The following is a 20,246-nucleotide window of genomic DNA, read 5'->3' on the forward strand; positions in this document are numbered from 1 at the left end:
AAGGGGGCAGCTGGGTAGCTCAGTGGATTGAGAGCCAGGCCTAGAGACAGGAGGTCCTAGGTTCAAATCCGGCCTCAGACACTTCCCAGCTGTGTGACCCTGGGCAAGTCACTTGACCCCCATTGCCTACCCTTACCAATCTTCCACCTATAAGTCAATACACAGAAGTTAAGGGTTTAAAAAAAATAAAAAAATACAACAACAACAAAAGATACTTATAGTAAGATGGAAACAACACAAAGAGGAAAAGAACAAAGCTCTTACTATAGAAGAAATTAAATGGATGCAACCAAGCCCAGAACTCAAGGAGGGGAAGGGCTCAGGAAGGGAGGTTTAAGCCTTAAAATCTTTCTCACTTCATTTCTCAGAAACATTTGAAACTATGAAAAAATAGAATTGATTATAGCTAGAGCATTAAAATCTTCTTTGGATCCAGTGGTATAATGGATTGAGGATAAGTGACAGGCCTCAAAACTGCTGGCAAACTTTGTGGGAGGGCAGGGGGGTGGGGAATCCTACCCAGGGCATGTGAAGACTTCCTTCCAAGGAAGGGATGCTTGAGAATTATTTGTCACAATCACCAATGAGGGCAACTGAAGCAGGGCTGTGGAGTGCTTAGAGCTCCATTAGATATCAAAGAAGCCAAGGCCATCAGTTTCATCCTGAGCCATCACCAGTTGTCTTGACTTGTCTTGCCACTGGAAGGGCGTGAGGTCTATGACTCTGCAACTCTGCCTTACTTAAATCCAATGTAAATGAGTCAAAAAATATCACCTGTGACCTCATTTTGGTCCTCTTCAAGTAAGAAGAACAATCAATAATAGGTTATATTTTAATAGCATGATGAATTATGAATCTGCTGGTATCTAGGTAGCACAATGGATAGTGCTGCATCTGCAATCAGGAAGACCTGAATTCAAACCAGCACCAGACATTTAATAGCTGTTGCTTGAGGCAAAAGTTCTATTTGCCTCATTTCTTCAACAGAGAAATAGGAATAATGTTAGCATGTCCCTCCCAACTTTATTCTGAGGATCAGAAAAGATCCTATTTGCAAAGCACTTAGCAAGCGCATTGCCTGGCATGTACATAGTAGGTTGTTAGTAAATACTTGTTTCCTTCCTTCTGGAAGCTACAGCTCTATAACTTATTGCCACAATATGTATTGTATGCTGTACTCCATGCTCAACCATGAAAACAAAAACAAGAAATTTTGCCCTTTCCCAGCGTGTCAAAACTTTTTCTAGCATTTCAATTTTGGCCATCAATAATGTTGGTCATAAAAATTGATCGTTTTATACAAATATATTTGAATCTAATCTGAAACACTCCACGGTGGTATTAGGTAGAGGCCAAGAACCATTATAGCTTCTCCAGGTCTGCAGGTTATCGCCTAAAGCTGGGAATAGGACTAGCACTTGGTCCATGGTTGAGCTGAATGTGAGCTATGTCCTCTCCACGAGATCCTTTTCCCAGAGACCCTACTAAAGTCTCATCCCTGACCTTCCCAAGCCCTCAACTTATGGTTCTTAACCCTTTTTTTTTTTGGTCACAGAGCCCTTTGACAGTCTGGAGTAACCTATGGACCCCTTCTCAGAATGCTTTGAAATGCAAAATAAAATCCATAGGATTAGAAAGGGAACTAACTACATGGAAGGTTATCTAAAGATTTCTAACAAAGTTGCAGACCTCAGGCTAATAATTCCTGATTTAGACCAAGACAGCTAATTTCTCCATGGCTTTAACAAAGGCCCCCTGCCAACAAGTCAACCCCACTCTGAGGCCAATGGAATCCTTTGAACTGGACAAAAAAAAAAAAAAAAAAAATCTCTCCCGCCATTTTGGTTTTCTGTACACACAGAAAATCAGGACTCCCAAAACAATGAAGAACCTCCATTCAAAATCTGTTACCTGCTGCTTATATGACCTTGGGCAAGTTGTTTAGCATTTCTGGGGCACATTCTCAACGAATAATAAGGCATTGATAAAACTTACTAGGTGCTTGGCACTGGGCAAAGTGCTAGGGATACAAAGGATGCCAATACCAAAGAGCCAGTTCCTGTCCTTGAGTTTATATTCTAATAGGGGAAGACAACACAGGTCCAGAAGTGGGGATGGTTAGTGGAGCATGTGAAAAATTAATACTGAAATGGGATTTTTTTTTTTGTGAAATAAATTCCCTATTGGCCCCCCAAAAAGTTTGACTTTAAGACTGAAAAGCTTCTCTCCCACAAGCTATGAAACTGGGTTAGGTGCTCCCTTTTGTTGAGGTCTTTGTTGAGGATTATACATAATTTAGGTCAGGCCCACTGAAAAACCAAATTAAGTCAGCAAGTTCTATCCACCATATCCTAGGCCAGTGATGGGCGAACTTTTTAAAGAGGGGGCCAAAGGAAAGGAAATGCTCATCTACCAGTCTGTTTCTAAGGCAACTCGTTCGAAGTTTCATTGTATTGTATCCTACCCATTGTATTAATCAGATTAGGAATAATGTCCATGGCAGGCTAGAACATTTCAGCATCTGGGCCACAGGCTGTAGTTTGCCCATCACTGCTCTAGGCTGTCATTTTGACTGAGCCATGTGGTAGGGAGCATCCTTAAGACCCTTCTCTTCTTGTGATGAATTAATGAGGGAAGGATTGAGGTCTCTGAGCCCACCTCCTCAGTGACTGTCTACCAATCAGAAATGTCTTTGGATGTCCAGGGGAAAAGTCACAAGAACCTGAGACTTGGGCCAGAAGTTCTCCACCTCTTTTGTCCTGCTCGTGCTCCTTGGCATGTGTCAGAATTATGGAGGGAATCTACTGGCTAGTTTAGATTTTCTTCAGTGGCCATTTAACAAACTAACTTAAAAATTAAGGAATAATGCCTCTCAAGAATTTCAATTGTTGGGGACAGCTAGGTGACTCAGTGGATTGAGAGCCAGGAACAGAGACAGGAAGTTCTGGGTTCAAACCTGGCCTTAGATACTTCCTAGCTGTGTGACCCTGGGCAAGTCACTTGACCCCCATTGCCTAACCCTTACCACTCTTCTGCCTTAGAACCAATACACAGTATTGATTCTAAGATGGAAGGTAAGGGTTAAAATTTTTTTAATTAAAAAAAAAAAGGTTTCAATTGTTAAAAACAATTGATGAACCTATCATTTTTCTCATCTATAAAAATAAGGGAGTAGGGGTTCAATGATCCCTAAATTCCTTCACACTCTATATCTGCAAAGCTATGACAGGAATCTTTTTATTTATTTATTTTTTAGTGTTTCTTCTTACCAAAAGCCCTTGTTGAAGGTCTTGAGTCAAAGTCAACAATGTCTCCTACCATGATCCTGGATCTAAACAAAAAGCACACACTTACACCCTAAATACCAGAGGATGAAAATGCTAAAGTAGATTGCATTTTTTAAAAAATTTTCATACCTGAGACACATATTTTGTTAATACCATAGATTTAGAGCTGGAAGGAACAGACTTACAACCCCACAGACAATGGGGAGAGGACTAATAATAAATCTCCTTGGCACGTTTGCCACCCTTTTTGGACAACCATCAAGGAGTTTGTTTCAAATGCAGATGGCCAAACACTTGTACAGAACACAGGTGTGTATCTGGGTCCAGAGCTGTAGAAATATAACCACTTATTAGAAACCAAGTCATTCTTGATAACTTCTTTCCCAGCATAACATGAAAAAGCAACCAACTGAATTTAAGAAACTCAGCTGGGATGGGAGAGATGACATTATTTAAGTGTTTGCACTCTATGTCATCTCAGTCCCAACAAATGCTTAATTATCATCAGCTACATTCAGGAAATGACTGTGCTAAGCTAGGGACTGAGGAGAGATACAAAGGATAATAATGATAATAAAGAAAATATCTATAAATATATACTTATACAATATATATATTACATACTTAAAATAGAATTATAATGAAAAGGAAGAGCATTGTACAGCACTTTAAGTTTTGCCAAGTGCTTTATAAATATTATCTCATTTCATCTTTACAACAATCCCAGAAGGTAGGTGCTATTACCCATTTGACAGATGAGAAAACTGAAGCAGCAGAAAGTTAAATGACTTGCCCAGGACCACACAGTAAGAGACTAAGCCCCATTTTGAACTTCCTGATTTTAGTATCCCCACTGCACCTAGCTGAGAGCAAGGTCCTTGCCCTCAAAGAATTTACAATCTAGTGAAGAAGTAAAGCTTTTATGTAACTAAAGACTCTAGAAGAATCCTTTCTGGCCAAGAAAGAGTCATGAAAGTTTACAGGGAAGAGAAAATTATTCAGATAAAAGACAGGGAACAGGTCAACTAACAGATAAGGGAAGAGGGAAGCTATTCCAAGGAAAAGGTACTGGATGAAAAAAAGGCCTGGAGGCAGGAAACCCCAGGATATACAGAAGGTGTAAAATTAGGGAACCAGATTGGCTGGATCAAAGGGCATATGAAGATTAGTGTGAGGCATAAAAGTGAGTCGGAGCTAGAATGTAAACTGAAATCCCATTAAGGAAGTTGGACTTTGTTCAGTGAGCAATGATGAACCATAAAAATGAATGTTCTGGAGTGGATAAGTGGAAGAAACAAGTGAAATCATAAAAGAACGGTGCAATTACATAATACAGACTCAGCCAACACTGAATCTTGCCATGAATTCTAATCATAAAAATTAATTTATTTTATCCCTTAGAGGAAAAAAAATCAAGGACTCCCTAAATTATTTGTAGGCATTTTATAATCTCCATCTGAAAGAAGAACATAGGTTAGTAGAACACCTGGGGAATATAATCAGCTACTTAAGACACACAGAAATCCATGAGGCAGGATCAGCGCACATTTATGAAAAAGGCAGTTTTCAATGTCAGCACAAGGAGTTCCAAAAATAAGATGTTCTCTTTATTCCCATCTTAGTGCTTTTGTGAGAAAGGATCCATACTTCGGGCATGCTCTGAACCACTTCTGGTACAGACTAAGTGTTTAATAAGGGGTTCGCAAAATATGAGAACCATTTTTCTAAGAGTTTTACAAAAACATAGTAAATGAGCAAACATCTTCCTCTAAGGACATAAAGGAGTTAGATGAATGAATAAAAGCAAGAACAACATACCAATATCTTGGTGACATTTTTAAACTCGCCAAAAGTTTTGAACGTTTTTCTCTAATAACATTATTTGAAAAAAATTTTGGTGATATTCTTGTTCTCTTTTCAATATAAACCTTAGATGTGACTCAACCAGAGGTGACTATTTTTAGACATTTCTAGTAATACAACAAAGGGAGATAACTTTAAAAGAAATTCAAAATACAAATGTCTTTGTAAATAAAATGAACATGTTGAGATACCTTTGTAATATGCAAGCAGTAAAGGAGATTTCAGTCTACTGAATTGTGCCTTTTTTTTTTTTAACTGAATTTTAACCCTTTAAGCAGCAAGCTCTCCTTGAAAAGAAGACTACAGAAAATAGCTTTGCTAAATGGCTCAGTGACAAACTGAAAAGTGTGTGTGTGTTAAGGATGCTAGTTCAAAAGGTTCATGCTGCCACGGAACTGATTTTCCACTGGCAAATGCCATGGACTGCAAGGATATAATATTGCAAAATGGTTGCAATAAAAATGGAATACTCTCCAAGGAAAATGAGGGAGATGCAAATAGATACCTATACAATAAAAAATTTTTAAACACAACTATGCGATTTTGCATAGGCACACTGGTACTTCTGACCTGAAAAGAATTAAAATTCTTCTTTAGGGGACTATTAGGGTACAAGTAGATTTAAAACTATTTATATGGTTAAATTCATTGGTTGCAAATTACCTCCCTCCAAGCACTTTCAAATAAACATATGAAAAATTAATAAACATGAACTTTGCACAAGATAATGGAATGTCCTAAAAATTTTGCCTGATTTTATTTTTTAATTACAAACATTAAACATTTTGCCACAATGCAAAGTGCCTGCATTACAGAATTTGCATATATTAATTTCAACAATAGCCTGAGACCATTTTGCATACCATTTGAACAAAACAGCTAGAAACAAACCATCTTGAGTTCTATACAACAAAGGAAAAATACTAAATACACCTGGTATTAGTAAGCAATGATTTTTTAAGATCATAAATTATAAATGTTTCAATGACAACATAAGCTACATCAAGATGATGCTCTTTATTTTTCCAAACCCTTCCACACAGCTGTATACTTCTTATTTGTAGGTAAAAGCAAATAAATGATTAGCAATGTACAGATATATCTAATAGATATTCTAGCTTCCTCCTAGCACCAACAAAGGTCCCAGCAGATTATTGAATAAACCATTTTTTTGATGGAAGCATAAGCATGCTTTTCTGTACATTTTGTTTATAATGTAAAAACTCTGGTCTGTTTTTCTGCCGTTGAGATAAAATGCAGGTTCAAATAACCTCTAACTAGATTTGATTCATTGAGTTTGTGCATCTCATTATCATTTATCTTGACTTTAAGAGTATATTTTCTGGAGATTAGGTTAATCTGGACTTTTCATTAAATATATTCTTACTACCATGTGGCTAATGAAGGGTTGGGGGGGGGAGGAGGAGAGGGAGGACAGACAGACAGAGGGAAGAGGAAGAGAGAGGACAGAGAGAGAGAGAGAGAGAGAGAGAGAATGAGAATGAACTGGAAGCAACAGCTGCAACATAATATGAAACCTTTCCTAAACCCACAAGGAGCCTTTTATAAAATGCTCACCAAGTAAATCAAAAGCTTAATAAAAGGCCAAAGTACTGTAAATAAAAGCTAAAGTACTCCAAGAAAGCTGTATACATTTCAACATTACTTTGGAAGCAAGATGGGGTTTCGCCCACACTTGAAGAAAATAAGCCATCCTAATCATTAGTATAACTATTATAAATTTTAGCTGGATGGATAGCTTTCATCCAACATTTCAGGGCTGATTTTTAGGCAGATATCATCCAGATATTTCCTTTGCTTTTGCTGAATACTGAGTAAGGGAATCTTGAAACCAGAGTACTACTGTGTGCTGATTTTAAACACAATACATTTCTTAGGTGAGAGGGCTATCAGTTGGATAACTGAGTCTTAACAATCACATCTTGCAATTTGTTGGAACTAATTTAATGAGTGAAAATAAGAGTAAAGTCTAGATTTCTCTGAAGTAGATCGGGTTCCCAAGGTTTCCTTGTAAAGAGGTTCCTAAAATATGATATAGCTACAAATCAAAGCCATATTTTCACATGTTATCAAAAAATAACCTCAGAATCCAAAAGTTTTTAATTTTTTAAAATTATTACTGCAGAAGTTGTTGACAGTTGCAGAGAGCCAAATGAAAGGCCGTGGTTTTGTGTTTCTGATTTGTGTATTTGTTTTTAATAAAAAGGGATACAACACTGGCATATGTAAGAATGATGTCATTCATAGAATTAATCAAGATGGGCTGATAAACATTTCCTTTGAAGTCACTTATAGGGATAAGTCAATCCAAAAGTAAGTTTCTTTAAAAATTAAAAAAAAAACAAAACAACTTAATTGCTAAGAAATTCATGGATCAGAGGGACCCATTCACTTCACATGCTAAAGCTCTGGCTACTTGACTATAGCTGAGGAAGTAGGGAATAATAAAGAATTCTAATTCTGACAAGCTCTCACAAACTCATGGAAATGTATCTACTAGCAAGCACCTTGTGTTAAGAATTATTAGGTTATCCCTCCTTTAAAAAAAAAAAAACAATAAAAAAGTTAAAGTGTATTTTTGTGCTCATAAAAAGTCCCTAATTGAATAGTATCTGAGCGTAGCATCTCCTAAGGTCTCTAAACCAAGATTCTGCCCCAGGGAGGGACAAACTGTAGGCACTATGGATTGGTTCAGTCTCTTTCTGGCCACTTCAGCCTCAAAACCAAGGCAACCCAGGACTTCTGCGTCAAGACCATCAACAAAGGTGCTAACAGAAGAGGCAGAAGGGGTCTGCCAATCAAAAATCAATCTTAAATAAGCCAGCAATCAGTCAAAGACAGGAATGATTTGGTTCATACATTGGCATCCTACACCCAAACCAATGTCTCTGTATGTCCTTTCAAGTCCTCCACGCACTACGTTCATCGGTTCAGAGGTTGTTGGGGGTTTGGGTCGGTTTGGGTTTGGTCGATTGGTTTTCCTCTCAATGGACCAACTGGAAAAAATCAGAGCAGACCACCAAAGAGCGGACCATCATCAGCTGTGGATGTGGTGAAGCTTCTGAAGGACTTGAAAAGCCATCATCAAACTTTTTAGGCAGACTGATCACCCTTGCCTCGGCCCTACAAACGTTTATAGGTACCAAGAAGAGCTTTGCAATTTGGGCAATAGTGATCGACATCCTGAAGGGCGTCCACACAGAAGGGAATGAAGCAGCAGCCGGCTATACATCTGGAAGAGAAGCAAACAAGGTCTTGATTCACCAACCCCAGGAGAGTCCTCCTCCAGGCTGTCTCAGACATAAAACTACAAATCCCAGAGGCTGCCTCTATCGCAGCTTCTCTGCAGAACCCCAGAAGAGCATCATCTACAAAACATCTATTAACCCTGCTTCTTTCAGATCACTTTTGCATCTAGTGAACCCTGCTGACCCCTTGAGAAGGTCATTCTTTTGTTTTTTAGTTTTAGTTTCTTAGTTATTTAAATTTTTCTGTTACGTGTAGAAATAATTTTTGACAATTTTTTAAAAAACTCTCACCTTCCGTCTTGGAATCAATATTGTGTATTGGTTCCAAAGCAGAAAAGAGTGGTAAGGGCCAGGTAATGGGGGTTAAGTGACTTGTTCAGGGTCACACAACTAGGAAGTACCTGAGGCTATATTTGAACCCAGGACTCCTCTCTGGGCCTGGCTCTCAATCCACTGAGCCGCCTCGCTGGCCCCTGACAACTGTTTTCTGACATTTTAGGGTTTAGATTTTTCTCTTTCTCTCCCTACTGCGAGGCAGTAAATGGTCTGATATAGGTGATAGCAGTGCTTTCCTGTAATACGTATTTCCACGTTGCTCATGGTGTGAGAGAAGACACATATCACACATAGGATAAAAAGCTCAGGAAGGAAAGAAAAGCGGAAGACAGCATGTTTGCTCTGCAATCAGACTCCAACGCTTCCCTCTTTGGCTGTGGACAGCATTTTCCTCCTGAGCTCCTTGTGGTCATCTTGGAAATGTGCTTTGCTGACAATGGTTTAGTCCTTTCACAGTTGATCAAATATTTCTGATACTACATACATTGTTCTCCCGGTTCTGCTCACTTCATGGCCCCATTCGTATATATTTATGCATTTTAAAACATTGTGCTCTGGGGCAGCTGGGTGACACAGTGGATAGTCAGGCCTGGAGCCAAGAGAATCTGGGTTCAAATCTGGCCTCAGACACTTCCTAGCTGTGTGACCCTGGGCAAGTCACTTAATCTTGAGTTTCCAGCCCTTACTATTTCTTCCACCTTGGAACCAATATGTGTATCAATTCTAAAACAGAAGGTAAAAGTTTAAAAAGAATACTTGTACTCCCTACCCAAAATGACTGTCATGAGATTTAAGGAGAATATAATAGGAAAACCCTGTGTAACTCTAAGAAGTTATAAATATAAACTATTATATCCACTATAGTAAATATTGATTAGGAAGTAGAGTTCTGATTTCCTGCAATTATCTAAAAAGAATCTGACCAAAACAAATCTCTCTTAATTAAGTTTAGTTTTCATGTATCTTGATTAATTTTCTTAAGGGGATAATTTGGCTAATAAACTCTTCAAGGTTAAAACTGAATATGTGGGTCCATTGTTTTACATTTTCCTACTTTCTGAGATAAAAACAGCCTTTGATGCTGAGGCTCAAAAAGGATGTTTAGCATTTTCTTCCTAAGGAATTCAAAACATGTAATCAACAGTATAGTGTGAGTGGGTGGAAGGAATACTGGTCAGGGGCCAGGAAATGTGCTCTCAGTAGTGTGCATGTGTGTGTGTGTGAGAGACAGACAGACAGACAGCTTTTGACAGAGACTGAAAGAGAAACAGAGACATTAAGCACGTTACTGTGTCTCCCTTACATGTGGATGAAGAGATACTGTTCATATCCTTTACTTGGCTCATAAAGAGTAAAGAAAACTATATGAGTTTTCTAAATCGGCACATATGAGGTTGTTTAGGGCTTTTTGAAAGAAAGGCGTAAGACTGCAGAAAGGAAAACTGAAACATGAGGAAACTAAACCTATCAATGGCCCAACATCACTCAAATGTTACTTTTACCTGCTTTGGGAGTAAGAGAAAAAAAAATTTTTCAAAATATTCTCACAAACCAGTAATGAGTGTCTTGGTTTTTTTTTGTTGTTGTTGTTTTTTAATCCTCACCTTCTGTATTAGTATCAGTACTAAAACAGAAGAGCAATAAGGGCTAGGCAACTGGGGTTAAGTGACTTGCCCAGGGTCATACAGTTAGGTCGTGTCTGAGGCCAGATTTGAGCCCAGGTCCTCCTGACTCCAGGCCTGGCACTCTGTCCACTGTGCTACCTTTATCTTTAAACACACTACTCTGAGGTCAGATAGGTTTTATCTATCCATATAAACTGACAAGAGAGAAAAAAACCTGAATTCATAATGGAGTAAGACATTTTGAAGAAATTAATATCAAAGTATTTTTAATATAAAGCTGTGTCCCAAACCTTCCATTATGTAAAAGGCAGTGTGACATAGTAGATAACAAGCTGACCTCAGGGTCAGCAGCCTTCAGTTCAAGTCCAGCCTGGGGGACCAATGGCCAAAAACAAATAAGTGATAGAGTAATCTCTAATCTGAGCTGGTGAAAAGAAATTCCTCACATCAATGAAATCGGATTCAGACACAAAAAAAACCCTTTCATTAAAAGTTTTAATAGTTTAGAGTCCCACTAAGACTTTTGGGACACCCTGAATACTTAAGTGAATACTGTCATTCAGGCCACAAAAAAATTCTCCAAACTCCAAGTTTAAAAAAAAACAAACAGACAACTCCTCTCTATGGCAGGAGGTGGTAAGCTTTTTTGTGTGTGGTTCCCCCTTGACAGTTTTGTAAAACCTATGGACCCCTTTTTCACAGAATAATTTTTAAATGCTAAGATCTAATACACAATTACAAAGGAAACCAATTATATTGAAAAAGTTATCAGTATATCAAATATGTTGCTGTTGTGGTTTTTCAGTCATGTCCACATCTTTGTGATACCATTTGAGGTTTTCTTTCATTCATTTTTCAAAAATTAAACCTTTACTTTCTATTCTAGTATCAGTTCTAAGACAGAAGAGTGGCCAAGGCTAAGCAATTGGGATTGAGTCACTTGCCCAGAATGTTTGAGGCTAGGAAGTGTTTTGAGGCCAGATTTGAACCGAGGTCCTCCTGACTCCAGCCTGACATTCTATCTACTCTGCTACCCATCTGCACTCCCATTTGGGGTTTCCTTGGTAAAGACCACTGGCGTGGTCTGCTATTTACTTTTCCAGCTCATTTGACAGATGAGGAAACTGAGACTCACCCAGGGCCACAAAGCTAGTAAGTGTTTAAGGCTGGATTTGAATTCAGACCTGATCCTCTCTGCACTCTGACACCTAGCAGCCCTATATCAAATGTAGTTGGTGTTTTTTTAAAGCTCAGAGATCTCCAAGTCAGGAACCCTTGCCTAAGGATAACACTCAGCATAACAGAAAGCTACGCAATATTTCTTTACTCATGTCGTTGACTAACTTTACCATAGAGCAAAGGAAATTATGAAATCTGACCTTCCTGGTTATTTCATTTCTGAAGAAGAATAAATGTGCTATACACGTATGTAGCAAGAGTGGCCAAGAGAACCCCAGAGAAGGGCCAAAAAAATCCTCCTTGCCCAGCTATAGCTATCTCCGGATTCTCTGGGTCACTCTTGCCAGCACCTCAGTTTCCCGTGATCAGCCATCAGAAGTTTATCGACTCACCCCAATAAGCAAAGACTGCCACATGAAAGCCAAGTTAGGGCGCCTGCATTATAGGAGAGACTGGTCACTATCATCTTGTTACACGAAGGACAGCACATCTGGACGGGGCGGTCAAAAAAGGAGACGGGCTGCTGCACATACACAGTCTGAACCGCAACTGATTAGAAAAGAGAGAGAAATGCTTTTTCAACGGTCATCATTAACATTCATAGCTTCATTTGTTTGCCAGTCACGGTTAAAAAACAGCATGTCACACTCCTCGCTCAAGCCTCTATACTTAATTCTCGGCAACTTTGTGAACGCGGTGGGGCAAATTGTAGGATGAGATTCCCAATTGGGAGATAAGAAAATTTGGCTGAGGATGATAAAGTCACTGGCCCCGGGGGCAGGGGAAAGAGGAGAGAGTGGAAGTGACCCAAGTCAGACTCGGGCCCTTTGACTCCAAACCTAGAGTTCTTTCCCTCATAACCTCTCAAGAAGAGGGAATGAGAAATAGTGTGAGAATGACCAAAATGTGCCAGAGACACAAAGCTGGCACGTGCTTTAGAAAAATGGCCCAAAAAGGCTTTCTTGATGCAGGATTGCCACAAGCCTTCAATTTATGAAAAATGCAATATATCTGTGAATCAATAAAGCAAAGTACAATAAAAAGAAGTATGCTTGAAAAAAAAAAAAAGAAGAGGAAATGAATACACGGAGGTGGGGAAAAGAAGAGATGACTAATCAGAATTAGTCATAGCATCGAAAACCAAGAGTTAAAAGAGATCTCAGAAACTTTCTTCTAACCCCCTCAGAAGAAGCCAAATTTATTGAAATAGTTATCAATATATGAAACACGTTGTTGCTGTTATTGTTGTTCGGTCACTTCAGTTGTGTCCAGCTCCTTATGATCCCATTGAGGGTTTTCTTGGCAAAGATACTTGGGAGTGGTTTGCCATTTCCTTCACCAACTTGTTATTACAGATAAGGAAACTGAGGCAAACAGAGACATTAAGTGAGCTAGTTATTGACCATGATGTTGTCAATAAGTATTAATTAGTCTACAATAGGGTCTTGGCCCCAGGAGACAATTATGGATATTTAAGTGTGCGTGATTTATGTTAAAAAAAAATTTTTTTTAAGAGGCTATAGAAATACAATGAATTCTTCCATTTTTTGCTGCTCTTATGCAAGGTCAATTGGTGATCACTAAAAGGCAAAATAGTAGACTAAGAAATCATACTTATTAACATTTACCTAAATGATCAAGCCATCGCTCAAAAATCACCCAAAAAAAAAAAAAAAAACCAAACACTTAGAAGAAACTTGTCGGCTCAGAGCACTTTAGGTCTGAGCTGGGGAAAGGGTGACGGGAGTGTTAAAATGCTGGAAGCGATTTTCTAAACTGAGAAGCAGGCAGAAAAGGAAACTTTACATACTCTTGGCTTTGGTTCAAACTTTTAATCAAATGGAAATCCCTGAAGAAGAATCCATTTTCTCCTTTCTCCCTATCCCAAGAAACTAAAGCCTCTCTTTCCATTTTTTACTGCCATGGTAAATGCTTTGTAACTAACACCAATCGTTGTCAGGAAATTCTTTCTTTGGCATTTTGATATCCAATGTATGTAAGTCTTAGCTGTGTGACCCCCAGCAAGTCATTTAACTTCTGACTGCCTGACAAAAGGATCCATTGCAGAAAGAAATGGCAAACCTCTCCAGTATCCTTGCCAAGAAAAAATCCCATGGACAGCTCTCATCCCTCCATAGCATTAGAAAGAGTTGGGGCATGACTGAACAACAAGACGTGGTGGGGCATCGGATCACAGAACCTTAGGATCAGAAACCTCAGTTTATAACTCCCAAAACTAAAAAGTCAAAATAATGGAAATAAATCTCCCTGAAAAGGAGTCATTCAAAAGCCATTTGGCTTTCTTGAGGTTTAGGCTAATAAGATAACAAATACAGAATCAGAAGGGACCTCAGGTATCTCAAGGTGATTTTTTTTTTAATTATAAGAACTATTTAGCAATAATATAGGATTTATATAATTTTTTAAAGGAACACACAGAAGGAAAAAGTACATACGGGTAACAGTCTGGCCTAAAATAACAAAATTCGTTTCCTGTTCCCTTTTAAGGATGTGGTATGGCATAGTGGTTGGAGGGCCAGCCTGGAATCAGGAAGACCCGGGTTTAGCTCCTGCCTCTAAATACACACTAGCTGTCAGACGAGTCAGAAAAGCCTCTCCAGGGTTCCCCGGCAACTCCCTAAAATTAAACCTTGCCAGGCTGTGGAAGGAGTTTCCATGCTGGACATTTCCTACCCGGGTCTGCTCCCCCTCACAGAGAATCCATTTAAGCTCAAGAGGTAAAGGGGATGAGAAGAGAAGGGAGGGGAAAGGCGGCACCCAGAGACTGCTCCGGAGCCATCCCCAAGACAAGCCGGCCCAGACGGGGGTGAGGAGGTTGGGGAGGGCCAGCTGGGCCCGGGGGCTTCGGGTCACTCACGCCCAGGCTCCCCTCTGTGCTTCCTCCAGTCTCGGGACTCGCAGAGAACCACTGGGGCCCCTCTAACTGCCGTCCCCACCCCGAAACCCAGACCGGCCTCCCTCCAGCGGCACGTTTTGCCCCCGTGATGGGCCATTTGATCAGCCCGCTTTACAGTAAGGAGATACTCCCTCTACCCTACAGTCACTAGGACCCTGACGATGGAACTTCTCAGTATCAAAAACAAATTATCCCTGGGCATAAACAAAGACAAGAGTTTTTCTTTCATTCATTCTTTCTTTCTTTCTTTCTTCCTTTCTTCCTTCCTTCCTCCCTTCCTCCCTCCCTCCTTCCTTCCTTCCTTCCTTTCTCTCTCTCTCTCTCTCTACCCTTACCTTCTGTCTTGGAATCAATACTAAGCACTGGCTCCAAGGCAGAAGAACGGTAAGGGCTAAGCAGTTGGGGGTTAAGTGACTTGACCAGGGTCACACCCAGCTAAGCATGCCTGAGGTCAGATTTGAACCCAGGGCCTCCTGTCTCCAACCAAGCTACATAGCTGCCCCCCAACATCAGATTCTTTAAGGAAACAGTTATTTCTAACATTCCGGCATAGATTTGTCTCTCTCCCCCATCGTGAAACCTTGCCTTTTTATGTTGTATATATCTTATATTTATTTTTTGGTCACTATCATTACAGTGCCCTCCAATAAAATATAATAAGTCCCTGAGAGAAAGGATTTGGGGTCCCCAGGCTCTGGCACATTTTGTCGTGTCTGACTCTTCAAGATCCCATTTGGAGTTTTCTTGGCAAAGATACTAGCATGGTTTATCATTTCCTTCCCTGGCCTCATTTTACAGATGAGGAAAGAGGCAAACAGAGTGAAGTGACTTGGCCAGGGTCACACAGCTAGGAAGTGTCTGCGGCCACGCTGGAACTCAGGGAGGCGCGCGTCTGTCTGGCGTGCCTGTCCGCTTTGAGGCGCCTCCAGGCTTGTTGTCGGACACGTCCTGCCCCTGAAGGGAGAAGCCTGAGCGCTAAGGGGGACGTGCCAGGGCGGCAGAGGGAGGCGAGAAGCTCCTCACTTACTGGCATTGGGATTAGGAACGGGCAAAGGCTGAGAATAGTACGCGGGAGGATTCATGCCCTTCCCGTCCGCCCCAGAGACCACTCCTGGCACGGGCCCAGGGGGGGGAGTCGGATAATAACTATTGATAGCCATCGTCTCTTCGTAGGAAGGAGGCGCTGTTGCAGCGGATGCTCCTCCGGGAACAGCACCGTGGGGTCCTGGAGTGGTCATTTTATCTAAAACAAAACAGAAAAAGGTATTCTTTGAGTCAACAAACATTTATTCCATGCCCACTGGGGCAAGCCTTTCCCTGGTGCGCCCCCCTCCCGCCCCCCTCCCTCCCCCCATTCTCTTGCTCAGTCAAGTGGGAGCAGGGATAAGGATTGGGCCTGGGATTTCAGGGACAGAAACTCCCTCTGCCAATGCAGGTCGGCACCCTCCCTGCAATTTACAGTCTTAGGGAGACCCGAGGGACGGACTGACTTGCCCAGGGGGTGTCAGAAGCAGGACTTAAACTAGGTCTTTGGGGCTCGGAGGCCTGCTCTCCATCCACTACCTCTTAATTAACGGGTTTATTTGGGCGGTGAGGTGGTGCAGTGCACAAAGTGCCGGGCCTGGAGTCTGGAAGATTCACGTTCCTGAGTTCAAATCCGGCCTCAGACATTTACCGGCGGCACAGCCCTGGGCAAGTCACTTAACCCTGTTTGCCTCAGTTTCCTCATCTGTAAGATGAGCTGGAAAAGGAAACTGCAAACCGCTCCAGTATCTCTGCCAAGAAAACCCCAAATGGGGTCACAAAGAGTCAGACCCCATGAAAAAAATATCATGCATCGCTCCAGGCAAAAATGCAATGGTCCCTTTGGTGGAGAGCTTAGGAAAGCCCCAGGGGCTCCTATGTTGTTTTATTTTAGAATCAAATACAAACTCCTCTGTTTGGCACTTGAAATTCTTCACCAAGCAGTTGCCATTTGTCTAGGTTTCTAGGCTTAAAATGCGTTATTCTCCCTCCCTCACTCTGCGGTCCAAACGGGTCTTCCTCCCATACGACACCCACAACATCCCGCCTCCCAACTTGGGACCCTTTCCACAATCCGCCCATGCCCGAAGATATTCCCTCTCTGAGCCCTGCGGCCCTTCAGCCCCACAAGGCCTCTCCTGACCCCTCCTCCAGCTGCTGTTGCCTTGGCCCCCCAAACCATCTCAGGTTTACTTTGTATGTATTTGCAAGAATTCGTGTCGTCCCTTTAGATGTACACATGCTGCCAATTCACAGCCCCCACTCCTCTGGGTCTGACAAGGACCCATTCATTTTTGTGTTTTCTTCCCCAGGATTAACACCATACATCCTCCGTGTTTTATTTAATACAGCACTGTTGACTCACAGACGAGTGATTTTTGAGAATAGAGTTCAGTCTTGCCCTAGGAGATGGTTCAACCACCATCATGCAATATGCTCAATGTATAGGAGAAAGCTAGGTGAAGAAAATGGCCCAAATTAACTAGCATCTAACCCAAAAGGCCAAGGGGAAATGCCAATCAAAGTTTTATATAAATACCTTTTTTCTTTGCTTCAGTGATTAGCCAATATTTAATCCCTCTTTAAAATATTTAGAAATTTTTAGCTCCACTGAATTTCCCATTTACACTACTCTAACATCACTAGTAAACAAAATCGTTGATAAATAAAATTATAATTTAGTAAACACAAGGATATTTCTTTTTAAAAATCAACATCTAAAACCTTCTTAATTTTTAGAAGGAAATACAAATGTATCCAGCACACACACACTCCTCTTTGAGGAAGAGGGAAAGAGCAATTTTTTTTTCAAGCAAACCAGGTGGCTAGAATTACAATTTGTAAACAGGGTGTGTTTCTGTCCGCAGCTTTGTTAGCTGAACCATAAAGTAGCTTGAATAGTAGACAGTACCATCCTTTGTGTGCCTTAAAAAAAAAAAAAACTGGGCAGGGCCTACCTGGTTAGAAGAAATATTCTGTATCTCCCTCAAGTGGAAATCAATAAAAAAAATGTGTGAGCAAGATCTTCCATGGTCAAGAGGCCCTTTTCTACCTTATACTGCCATCTTTGACACAGTTCTCTTACGCTGCCTTTTCTCATTTTTCCTGTGCCCTGCCACCTGGCCTTCTTCTGCCCACTAGCTCCCGCATGGAGCAAAGGGCAACGTATCCTATGACCGTGGTTATAAAAAGCCTTTTTACATCAAACCATTATCAACTTCCTATGACATAGGAGTGGAACAGAGGCTAGATGGGAAAAAAAATGCAAAAAAGAAATAAGCCACGTAAGAGGATGTTAGTCACACAGGCCGTGGCCCTGAAATGGAAGATTCAAAGAATTCATTGCATAGAAGTTGGCTGACGTCTGGTTACAGATGGCACTAATAATTCCTGCACATTTGCTTCTATTACTTCCTCTGTGGAGCTTTAATAGATATTTTCAACAAAGAGAACAATGTCGTCACTGTGATTCTTTGAAGTAACTTACATCCTTGCTGAACTTCAAGGACTCTAATGCCCACCCTGGTTTTGTGTGTGTGTGTGTGTGTGTGTGTTTATTAAACTGTAAGGAGGCTGAAAGGATTTTCTATTAAAATTCAATGTTTAAAATTATAATATTAAACAATCAGATGCTAAAGGCAGAGAGATTGGGAAAAAAAATCTTCTGGAAATGCACCATCTTTATTACATATGAATATAATAGAATTCTACTGTGCTCTTAGAAATGATGAAAATAATAGAGAATTTAAAAAGCAGCAAGTAGCCCAGTGGAAAGAGAGCCAGCCTGAAGTTGGGAGGACCTGGGTTCAAATTTGATCTCAAAGACTTCCTAACTTTATGACCCTGGGTAAGTCACTTAATTCCCATTGCGTCGCCCTTACAGCTCTTACACCTTAAAACTTCACAAAGTTCGTGAAGGCCAATGGGTGAAGAATGCTCAATACTTTATTGTGGTGGTGATTCGGTCATTTCAGTTGTACCCAAGTCTGCACAACCCCATTTGGGATTTTCTTGGCAAAGATACTGGAGTGGTTTGCCATTTCCTTCTCCAGCTCATCTGACAGATAAGGAATCTGAGGCAAGCAGCATGACGTGACTTGCCCAGGATCTCTCATCTTCCTGACTCCAGGCCTGGGGATTTCTCTACTGCTCCACTTAGCTGCCCCATAATGTTGCCTATATAGACGCATTTGAGGCGTTGATTGGTTTTGCTAAACCACTTTCCATCCTTTCTCTGATCATGTGTTACAAAACATGGCAGTGTGTGTGTGTGTGTGTGTGTGTGTGTGTTTGTGTGTGTGTGTGACCAGCAAAGAATATATTTGGAAATGAAAATCAAGTTATCAATAAAAAATAAGATTTCTTTTAAATCAACCACTCATTTTAATACAAATGGACCCATATCAGGGTGAAAACAGATGAAAATAAATCCTGTATGCCAAAAGTTGTGAAAATATAATGTTTTAGCTTTCCAGCTCTCTAAATGGCAATGACTTAGTGCTGTCCTTTACATGAAGTGGTGATGGGCGAAAGGTTCTCTAGCTTCATTTTCCAAACCTTTACTTTTTGTTATGTAAATTAAGAGCATCCATTATATTTTTACTGACCAAAGAATCAGGCCCCCAACTGCTATAACTTTAAGATACGGCTTCTGAAGAATTTTAAAGGGCAATAGTTGAGCATTCAGGGCAGCTAAGTGGCACAGTGGATAGAGTACCGAGCCTGTAGTCAGGAAGTCTCATCTTCATGACTTCATGAGTTCAAATTGGGCCTCAGAAACTTACGAACCATGTGACCCTGAACAAGTCATTTAACCCTCTTTGCCTCAGTTTCCTTCTCCGTAAATTACACTGGAGAAGGAAATAGCAGACCACTGAAGTATTTTTGCTAAGAAAACCCAAATGGGGTCAAGATGAGTCAGATACAACTCAACAACAACAAAGTTCAAGATTTGTGTTTTTGCCATTATCATGGGAAAGCAGTTCAGAATTGTCAATATGCCCTGCTGGTAACTAAATCTTTGTTTTCTTTTTCCCTTAAAAAAAAAGTATTAAACATTTTGTCTTTGTAATGCCAGCAACTAGTACAGTGCCCAATGCATGAAACTTTGTTTTCTTAAGGAATATACAACTTCCCTTTGCCTCCAACCAGGAAAATGTTACTTCTACTGGCACTAAAGGTCTTTATTCTAGCCTATTCTCTGTCCAGGAAGACCTATAACCAGCCTCCTTCCTCATCCCACCTGAAACCAAGTATAGTTAACAACGCCCAAGGCTGACTGTGATTCAAAACTTCTGCCCCAAATTGCATTGAAAAGCAGGGAATCCAGCACCGGCACAACCTACCATAAGAATTTCAACAGCGGTATACGGGTATGATACATTATACAGCTAAAACCTACATAAGGTTTTTTGAGTGGAACAGAAATAGCAATGGAGGAGTCAAGTTTAAACTTATTATTGCCCTTTTTTTTTTAGGATGGAAATGACTTTAAATGGAGAATATCTTATTATTAAAATATTTTTAACCAATTATATGTAAATAAATGGAAGACATTCCTAAAGAAGGAACTGGATAATTTGGTCACAGAGCAAAGACAGTGGGTCTCGGTCACCATAGAAACAAGAAGCTCTGGAGGTCAGAGAGATGTGTCATTCTCAAGTTGTTTGATTTTGTTATTAAGTTAGGCTGCCCAGAATGACATCAGGAATGAATTGTCCATTTTAAGTAATACTTTTGGTCAGTT

At 40.4% G+C, this 20,246-nt stretch overlaps 1 protein-coding gene across 1 annotated transcript in view; it reads right to left on the reverse strand.

Annotated features, from left to right (window-relative positions):
• Positions 1-6,620: 6,620 nt before the first annotated feature.
• The window catches only part of LITAF (lipopolysaccharide induced TNF factor), a 37,318-nt gene continuing 23,692 nt past the window's right edge, over positions 6,621-20,246 (reverse strand). Inside the window, exons 2-4 of the mRNA XM_044659052.1 lie at positions 15,504-15,719; positions 11,952-12,108; positions 6,621-8,403 (exon numbers count right to left, since the gene is read on the reverse strand). Of these exons, the coding sequence (XP_044514987.1) occupies positions 8,295-8,403; positions 11,952-12,108; positions 15,504-15,714 (477 nt within the window). The 5' untranslated portion in view covers positions 15,715-15,719 and the 3' untranslated portion in view covers positions 6,621-8,294. The remainder of the gene's footprint in view (positions 8,404-11,951; positions 12,109-15,503; positions 15,720-20,246) is intronic.

The sequence above is a fragment of the Gracilinanus agilis genome, chromosome 1 (assembly GCF_016433145.1).
Source record: "Gracilinanus agilis isolate LMUSP501 chromosome 1, AgileGrace, whole genome shotgun sequence".
Taxonomy (NCBI): Eukaryota; Metazoa; Chordata; class Mammalia; order Didelphimorphia; family Didelphidae; genus Gracilinanus; species Gracilinanus agilis.